The 9,869-nt window shown below is 43.0% G+C and overlaps 1 protein-coding gene across 1 annotated transcript; it reads right to left on the bottom strand.

The window, feature by feature from the left end:
* Nucleotides 1–2,046: 2,046 nt before the first annotated feature.
* Nucleotides 2,047–9,463, bottom strand: acsl5 (acyl-CoA synthetase long chain family member 5; the record flags this gene model as incomplete). Its single annotated transcript, XM_079261304.1, has 20 exons — nucleotides 2,047–2,184; nucleotides 2,607–2,678; nucleotides 2,920–3,021; nucleotides 3,105–3,248; nucleotides 4,819–4,935; nucleotides 5,293–5,381; nucleotides 5,456–5,528; nucleotides 5,791–5,886; nucleotides 5,956–6,090; nucleotides 6,184–6,318; nucleotides 6,391–6,468; nucleotides 6,549–6,622; nucleotides 6,789–6,840; nucleotides 6,949–6,981; nucleotides 7,074–7,252; nucleotides 7,458–7,557; nucleotides 7,655–7,756; nucleotides 7,830–7,894; nucleotides 8,847–8,958; nucleotides 9,308–9,463. The coding sequence occupies 20 exons, from the start codon at nucleotides 9,461–9,463 to the stop codon at nucleotides 2,047–2,049; spliced, it is 2,052 nt and encodes a 683-aa protein (XP_079117430.1).
* Between the last annotated feature and the right edge of the window lie 406 nt (nucleotides 9,464–9,869).

Genomic DNA, 9,869 nt, shown 5'->3' with positions numbered 1-9,869 from the left:
TGCTTTGTGGACCTGGAGAAGGCATTCGACCGTGTCCCCCGGGGGCTCCTGTGGGGGGTACTCCGGGAGTATGGGGTACCGGACCCCCTTGTACGAGCTGTCCGGTCCCTGTACGACAGGTGTCAGAGCTTGGTCCGCATTGCCGGTAGTAAGTCGGATTCGTTTCCAGTGAGGGTTGGACTCCGCCAAGGCTGCCCTTTATCACCGATTCTGTTCATAACTTATATGGACAGAATTTCTAGGCGCAGCCGAGGTGTTGAGGGGATCCGACTTGGTGGCCTCAGGATTGGGTCCCTGCTTTTTGCGGATGATGTGGTCCTGTTGGCTTCATCTGGTCGTGATCTCCAGCTCTCACTTGAGCGATTCGCGGCCGAGTGTGAAGCGGCTGGGATGAGAATCAGCACCTCCAAATCTGAGACCATGGTGCTCAACCGGAATAGGGTGGATTGCCCTCTCCGGGTCGGGAGTCAGGTCCTGCCTCAAGTGGAGGAGTTTAAATATCTCGGGGTCTTGTTCACGAGTGAGGGAAGGATGGAGCGTGAGATCGACAGACGGATCGGTGCGGCGTCTGCAGTAATGCGGGCTCTGCGCCGGTCTGTCATGGTGAAGAAGGAGCTGAGCCAGAAGGCGAAGCTCTCGATTTATCAGTCGATCTACGTTCCTACCCTCACCTATGGTCATGAGCTGTGGGTCGTGACCGAAAGAACGAGAAATCGTATACAGGCGGCTGAAATGAGTTTCCTCCGCAGGGTGGCCGGGCTCTCCCTTAGAGATAGGGTGAGGAGCTCAGTCATCCGGGAGGGGCTCAGAGTAGAGCCGCTGCTCCTCCGCATTGAGAGGAACCAGTTGAGGTGGCTCGGGCATCTGGTCAGGATGCCTCCTGGACGCCTCCCCGGTGAGGTGTTCCAGGCACGTCCCTCGGGGAGGAGACCCCGGGGAAGACCTAGGACACGCTGGAGGGATTACATCTCTCGGCTGGCCTGGGAACGCCTCGGGATCCCCCCCGCAGAGTTGGCAAATGTGGCTGGGGAGAGGGAAGTCTGAGCTTCCCTGCTTAGGCTGCTGCCCCCGTGACCAGACCCCGGATAAGCGGCAGAAGATGGATGGATGGAATATAAACCATCAGGAGAGAAACTGTTCAGAATTATGTCAAGGAATAAAAGTGGTTACACCAAATATTGACTTTCAGTCAGACATGGCAACCTGTTGCTTTTCACACTGTACTTCTATTTGTTTTCATATTTCAATTACTTGTAACATTTTCCATTTCCTTTACAAGAAAATGAGAAGTTCAAGATTTTTGCTCAGTCGCAGGCCACAAACTGAAATGACAAAATAGTTCATCTGTAAAACATCATGCTAGATTGCATATATATTTGTGCATTTTTAAGTTACATATTGTCACTATTTTTTATGCAGCTTTCTGAGTATGTGCAGTAACATTACAATTTCACATGCCGTGGTTACATTTGACCAACCTTTTTGGTTTAATTTGCACACTTATGTAATAGTTTGATCATAGCAGTTAAACCAAACATTCTTCCTGATTTTATATTCACTTCAGTAGAAATAGTTTTGTGCACAGAGCTCTTCAGGTTGGCATTGCACCTGGAAAATGTTTCTGGGAAACAAACCACTTTACATTTTTAGTTGTCATAATAAAATTGAACACACGGGGGCAGCATCGACTCAGTTCCACGTCCACTCACGTCTTACAGACTCAAACCTTGAGTCCGATTGTTTCATTTGTGACAGGAAGCCTTCAGATCGTTACTCAGCCTAACCAAGTAAATATAAACATTAGATTCACCTGATCCATGATCAGCACGACCATCAAATCCTCTCTAATGAAAGATTATATGTTTTAAAGCTCAAACAAGGATAAACTCCCAGACCATACAAGAGGGTCTTTAAAGAATGCTAAACTGCATGGATTCAGTTTATTATTTAATCACCTAAACGTGGAGCCTTGTTAAGGCTGAATTTAAAGAAAAAAACAAAAAACAAACAGGACTAGGTTAAATGAGTTGGAGGGTTTTATTCCACTTATTGTATATTGGCATAAAGTTTGTCAATCTGTGGTTGGAACAAAGCTTTGAGTTCAGCCCTTTTGGCTTTGAGGGTGGGAGTTAAAAGGCCGTTCTCAATAGTGAAAAGGTCAGGATGGAGGTGCACATCTTTTACCTGCAGAGGAGAAAAAAAGTTTAGATGGTTATTGAAAAATTAAACTTTAAGAGATCAAAATCTGGAAGGCCAACCACCTGTTTAACATGTTGCTTTTTGAAACAAATGCATCTGTAAAGGAGATCAAATGCATATTTTGTGGCTTTTAAAGATAAATTAGTTGACTTGGTGTTACTTAACTTTGTGCCTAAATAAATATAAAGGCTCAGTGTGGATAGATGGTGATACGAGGCAAATTTAGTAGAATTTTTAGCCAAACACCTAAAGCTTGTAAAAGTGACTTTGCATTGAGTTACTGAAACCATGAAAGACCCCAAAAACTACAGTTTTTTTTTCATGCATTTCTTGCAGTTGGAACTGCACAGTTAAAACACCTGCAACATGCCTCGATGATGTGCCTGCTAACCCCGAAAGATCCGTACCTGCTCAAAGGACTTTAGACCTGCTTCTTTTCCAAGTTTGGTCATGTCTGAAATGACAGCTTTCTTAATTTCCTGAAAAGGGAAAGAAGAAAAAAAAAAATCTGTTAAAATCATTTTAAATACATGTTTAAGAACATAATTCAGCTCAGTTCTGATTTCATTCAATGTAAATTTACAGACGCAGGCTTTATGAGTTTTACAGCTAGGATGTAAAACTGCTCCAACTGGCTGCCTTTAGTGTTAATGATCACGTTTCCTGCTCTGGAGCAGAAAGGTCCTCCTACACACATTTTACTGAGAAATACAACATTACTGTGTTTTTGCAGAGCTCTTCAATGGAGCCTTGGAAGCCCAGATTTTTGGCTAAACTTGGCAGGACTTCAGCATCTGGGACCACAATGGCAACCAGGCAGGACTACAGACAGAGGAAAGCATCCATTAGCAAAACTATACTGCACTGTACACACACCCACACACACCAGATTCAGGGGGGTTTACCTGTAGACTGTCTCCGTGCACAAACACTTGAGCCACTGGTCCACTGCGTACGTACACATTCTCAATCTTCTCTGGTGCTATGTACTCCCCTTGGGCCAGCTTGAAGATGTTTTTCTTGCGGTCAATAATCTTCAGAACTCCACTCTGACAAACAAAACAAGTCAGAAATGATGCACAACTTCTGTGCTTTGTATGACCTGCCGGAACGCTGGTGCAAGATGAGTTCATGTCAACATCCGTGCCACTGAAAGAACTAACAATTCCCTATTTTTCCTCAGTTATTTAAATACATTTCTGTCCAGTTAAAAACAGCTGACTTTAACCTTTATTTAATCAGGTAAAAATCAGATAACTTCTCATTTACAATGATAACCTGGCAAGAGGCCCCAGCAATTCCAGACAAAACAAGATCAGATGAGACCAGAGAATAGGTAAAAAGAAGGCAAACTAACTTAGTTTATTTATTTTATACGTTTGAGCTTAACTTCTCCACACGGTGAACAAGAGAACATTTTCTCAGCAGAAACTGCTCAGTTTCCTTCTTCTGGTCTAGTCACCCACAACCATTGAAAGAAAAAAGGCAAATTAGAAAAAAATTTAACAGAAAAATAAGTTGTGGAAAAAAAAAAAAAAAAAAAAAAAAAAAAAGGGAAAATGAGAAAATTGATATAATTCGATAATTAATTCAGTTATCCATCTCCTTGGATGTTACATCTAAAATCAGTATCATGACCAACAAGAAGTTCCAAGGTTTTTCAATGTTTCTGAAGGAGACTTTCTGGTCAAGATGGAGGTGCGAGTCCAGTTTAGTAAATTCAATGTGTATCCAGTTGGGTACAGAAAGTCTGTTAATGTACAAGCAGGCGATGTAGCAATTTGAGATACCAGAGCTGGCCGGGACAGGATAGCGGTTGACCATGAATTTATAAATAGTAAATGGATCTGTATTTACATACGTGGTAGTACAAAGAGTATCAAATATTTTGCGCCAAAATTCTGTGTTTCGGGCACGACCAGAACATGTGTGTGATTGGCAGGAGACTGGCTGCATCTGTTATATTTAGAAACCTTTAAACAGTCTGTTTAGTGTAACAAGTCCTGTGCAAAAGTTAACACTGATAAAGTTTTTAACCTTGTTGCTGTGTGTGAAAGATCCCTCACATATTACATGAAACAGGAGCAAAAATCACCAATTTATACACAACAAACTTCCCGCAGGACACAGCAGCAACAGACTCAAATCAGACCGAGAGTCCACATTGAAGACTGGAGGAACTAGTCAGGTTTTTAAAAAAGTCAAACTTCAGATTTACTTGGTATGCACGATGAAAAATTGATTATTCTGCTTGTGATGATGCTGGAAACATAAGATTTAACTGAATAAAAAAGGGAATTGATGATAAAAGTTGGCAAGATACAGGAAGATATTAAAGAATTTAATGTTGCTCAACATGTTTCAGTGACTTGTTTAGAAATTACCACAAGGGGAAAAAAAAAATAAAAAAAAACCCTTCTCTGAAACCAGAATCTGACTGTATTCACTGTAAACTCAACTTAATTCATAAAGCCCTTTAAAACAACCAGAGTTGCAACAAAGTGCTGAACACAATCCACCAAAAGAACAGAATTAAACATTTAAAGGAAAAAACAATAAAAAGAGGTCATCCAAGATAAAACAAGTTTTCTTCATTAGTAAAACTGACTTTCGTCTTACCGGAAGCCATTTTCCAATATCGCCAGTGTGAAGCCAGCCATCTTTATCCAAGGCCTCTGCAGTCTTCTCTGGGTCTTTTAAGTAGCCCTTAAACACATTCCTACCTTTGATGCAGACCTGAGATAACCACAATAAAAACCAGCATTAAAGTCATAAACTCCATCCATTGTGGCAGAACACGACTGATTAGGTTCAAACTTTACTTGTTGGCTTTGGCAGCAGCTAGCCAAGTATCAGAGTTTGTTACAGTTAGATACATCTGATAGAGACATCAGATATCATCCGACATGCACATATACATGTTTGGTACAACTTGCTCCAAAAAATATCTGTTGACATTGTGTTGGAAATGAAGAGTTGGACAAAATCAGTATCAGATTTGTGTAAAAAAAAAAAAAAAAAAAAAAAAAAAAAAAGCCAATATCGAACATCTTAAAAGCATCCAAAAAGTCACTCCAATTCTCTTCAACGTACCTCCCCTTCGCCATTTGAGGTAAAGTAGTTCATTTCTTCCACGTCTACCAGCTTCACAACGTTACAAGGCAGAGGCACGCCAACGTGACCTGTGGTGGAAAAACAGATTTTTCTGTGGGAGCCCACCGGTGGTTCATCCTGACACAACAGCATCTCTACGTACCCGAACTTGCATCTCCTGACATGGTGAAGGTGCATGCAGCTGTGCACTCCGTCTGACCATATCCTTCAAAGATCTGAGACAAACCATAAAGTCAGAGCATTCATGACAGCAGAAGTCGGTATTACACATTCAGCCTCTGCAATCTTTACTTTCCCACAGAATTACCATCCTGGGAGTTTGTTGCAAACACCCCCTTCATCTGAGAAAGGTTTAAAATCCTTTACTGGTGTAGTTAACTCATTCTTTTAACAAGATGAGGTCCAACAGATCCCTGCATTCAGAAGAGCTTAATAGGAGGCCAACTTGGAAAGAGAGAGGATTAAAAGGTTTATTACCTGGCAGCCCAGAGCAGCTCTGAGGAAGTTGAGAACAGATGGCGATATGGGTGCTGCCCCGGTCACCATGATCCGCACCCGCCCCCCGAGGGACTCCTAGGATAAGCAGAGCGTGTTTACATTTATATAAAACATGATCTGCATTTGTTCAAGCAGAAGCAGCACCTGGATTTTGTTGAAGATGAGTTTGTCCCATATGCTGTTCTTCCTGACGATGCCCTCCTTCACCTCGGCGTATTTGCTCTCCACAGCAAAGTTCAGCAGCCATTTCTTAAAAGGAGACTTGGCTTCGCTCTGAACCTGGCGACAAAGAGGTAAGTTGTTGCACTTAGCTGATGTCTTAAGCAGATTCAGAGTGAGAAGGCAGTCTGTTTCCAACAAAGAGTGACTGACTTTGTCATAGACACGGTTCAGAAGTCGAGGGACCACTGGGAAAATGGTGGGCTTCAGGGTTTTCATGTCGTCTGGCAGGAGCCGGATGTCGCCCTGGAAGAAGCCCACCCTGGCACCGGCACCGTAGACTACCGTCTACGAGACACAGACAAAGACATTAAAGCTCAGACATCCTCACGGGGATTGTAAAGTCAGATCTGATCTTACCTGAACAACTCTCTCAAACATGTGCGCTAAAGGCAGGAAAGAAATGCTGATGTCCTGGGTGGATGGAACAACCGATGTCTGCGAGACAGAAGCTGCCATTAAAGCTTTGTGCTCAAAAGGCCCAATAAAGAGAAAAGATTCAGCTTTATAGTTTGTACCTCAAAGCTTTTGAGGACTCCAGCTGCATCAGAGACCACGTTCTCATGGGTCAACATTGCCCCCTTGGGATTCCCTTTAAAGAAATTTAATATGTAATCTCCGGAAACTAAAAAAGTTTGGAAAACCAAACATTTGAAGGGAAAGATTTGCTCCTTTGTTCACAATGAATCTCCTTGAGCCTGTTGATCCATCCAATCATATTGACAGAATGCAATCCGTCTAAACTGCAAAATGATCACCTGTAGTGCCGCTGGTGAAGCAAATGATGCTGAGGTCTCCTGGCTTTGGTGGCTGTTCAGACATGAAGACGTTGCATCAGAACAGGAGGTTTTTTTTTTTTTTTTTGTTTGTTTGGTTTTTTTTTTTGCATCAAAACCAAACACAAAGTTGGACACTTACAATCGGCTTTTGAAGATTGCTCTTCCCCACTGCCTGGAGAACGGAAAACAAGTGTTTAAATGGCATCATGCGTGTTTCAGGGATAAAGATTTGCAGGTGTTGATCTTCAGCATCGACTATTTTACCTCAATGTCCTGCAAGGACAAAACGTCCACGCTGCACTTTGCTCCCCGCTCAACCAGTTCAGGGTCAAAAGCGTCCATAATAATGATGGTTTTCAGGACTGAAGTCTGGCCTTTCTCACGGTTCTGCAGTAAAGTTTCTGCTTTCTTCTGATTGTCACAGAGCACTGTTGAGATCTCCGCTGAAAGATTGAGAAAGTGGTGAAATAGGGATTCTAATATTGGTTAAATCTGATTAAATAGTCCTCATGGATATGGAAAAGATTCATGGTGTAATGATGAGAGATTAACGCACACTCATCAGCTCCCTGGGGAACCGAGGAGTTACTGGACTTCGACCAAGCTCTGTAATTAGCAGCATCAGAGTGCAAGAGAAGCACCAATTACCTCGGTCGATAATGAACACGAGAGCCTCAGGACCCAGCGTGTCGTACAGGGGAACTGCTACCATGGAGTAGGTGTAACACGCCAGTTCACTAATAATCCACTGCAGGTGACCCATCAAACAGTGAGACAGGAAAGTTACAGCATGCTTGTCAGGCCAGAGATTCGTTTGATTAAACCAGCTCCATGAGGAAACTTACCTCAGGTCTGTTTTGGGCAAAGATGCCAATAAAGGTGTCGGAGTTCGGCTTCAGACCTCGATGGAGGAGTCCTGACCCGAGGTGCTCCGCTCTGTCAGACACCTTCAGAGAGGAAGAGGAGGAAGCATCAGCTGAAGTTCATAACACTCTTCTTCAGGTTGCTGCATTATTTTACCTGCTTGTATTTCAGCCACTGGTATGGTTTTCCTGCTTTCCTGTAGCCTAAGCATGGTCCATTACCTGCAAGTCAGAAACAGTTTAACATGTAAACAGTTTCAGCTCCACAGCAGCATTTTGGCCCAGAATAGTTAAATAACAGCAAAGGCTTCAGTTGACACAGTTTAAATGTGACTGATTACAGATTAGTTTACAAATAGACCAAACCAAACTTCTGAAGACTTCTTCATGAGCTGAGATAACTTTCCTTTTGTCGCCTTTAGATCAGAACAAGACGACAACTTTCCGCTGAGCTTTTTCCATGAAGATTTCATGGTTTGTTTCCCCCATTAATAAAACACCTTTTCAACAAATAAAGAAGTCAGACTTCAAATCCTGCCTTGATTTTCCATTATAATTACTTCAATCAATCCATTTATTTATACAGAACAGCTCAAAATGTTTCCAAATGGCTGGACAAAGTCAGCGCACCACAGTAGGTTACACAAAAGCACGTCCGAGATAACTAAACCTAAATAAGTAAATGAAAGACAAAAGGACCTCACAGATCATGCAGTGTTAAAAGCCAGGGAATAACAGTGTGCCTTAAGACGAGACTTAAAACACTCCACGGTGGGGGGGGGGCTGTTCTGAGACGGGGTGGCAGGGTGTTCCAGAGTCCGGGGCCCAACGCACAATGAGCCCTGCCCGCCTGGCTTTAGGTCTCTACTTAGCTACCACATGTAAAAGCTGGCCCTTAGACCTCAGGAATCTTGCCACAGTCTAACTTTTGATGAGGTCCGTGATGTCTGATGGAGCGAGTCCATGTAAAGCCTTAGAAACCAACAACATCTCACAATCTGTTCTAACATCATCAATGAGCCAGAGCAAAGACTGAAGGATTGGTGTCGCAGCATTTGGACAAACTGCAGTGGGGACAAAGATTTTTGGCTGATGCCAGCACTGCTGCTCACATCTGCCACAGAAAAATAGTTCAAAATAACCTGGAAATACATCTAAAGAATAACTCCATTACCTGAGACCCTCAGACCTCTCTGAAAAACCTCATACAGGGTCTTGGCATCATTGTAGAAATGTGATATCAGGTTGTTGTTATCTTCCATCAAGGCGGCCTTTCTCGCACCACCCTGAAAAACAAACAAACATGACAGGAATGAACACAAATCTTGACTTATTGAAAACTGATCACGTTAAGTCTGCTAATCTCAGTTCAACAACATTCAAGGTTCTGCAGGATATAAACACATGCAGCCACTAATGCTGGCATGTCCAGCTCTGGTCCTCAAGGGACACAATCCTGCAGGTTCTCTGAAGGAGTCATTGTGCAGAACTTCATGGGGTGTTGGATTCATTTAATTTGAGTCAAGTGTATTGAAGCAGGAATAAGTTGAAAACCTGCAGGGCAACAGCCCTCAGGGACCCCCTTGGGACACTCCTGCACTAACGCATGTACGGATTAAATTTGGCTTTCCTTACCTTGATGCCCACAGTCTGGCAGTTGAGATCGGCTGGGCTTCGGAGGGGACCTGGCCGCGAGTTGAGATACAACAGGGTTGCCGCGCCGACCGCGAACAGTGAGATGATGGCCGGGGTCGGGAGAGGGGAGAACAGCAACTGGAAGATGAAGTCCATGGTGCAGGGCTGACTGGAATCCAGAGAAATGCAGGGTTTTATCCAGATCTACAACACGGGCTCGCATGTACCACTCCAAGCCAACTGGAAGGGTTGGACATCAACATTATGCAATTTTCAGCTCCTCTGAGATGCAATTACTTGGGTTCAAAGTCAAAAGAGTTGAGCAACAGTTACTCCTAATCATTCAAAGATAAGAGTCCAACCCAATGAAAGCTCAGAAACATTACAATGCATGTCTAAAGTATCAGTTCCCATCTTTAATTATGTAGAACTTTTTATATATCGTGTAGCTCATTGTGTGCTGTACAATATAAAATAAAATAATAATTAGTGAGGAAGAGCCATCGTGAGGCATAACTGGAGGCCTTAAAACGAAGGTAAACAAATAAAGGAATATGTAAAA

This window comes from Telmatherina bonti (assembly GCF_933228915.1).
Source record: "Telmatherina bonti genome assembly, chromosome: 21".
NCBI lineage: Eukaryota > Metazoa > Chordata > Actinopteri > Atheriniformes > Telmatherinidae > Telmatherina > Telmatherina bonti.
This window is presented reverse-complemented; position numbering and strand designations above follow the sequence as displayed.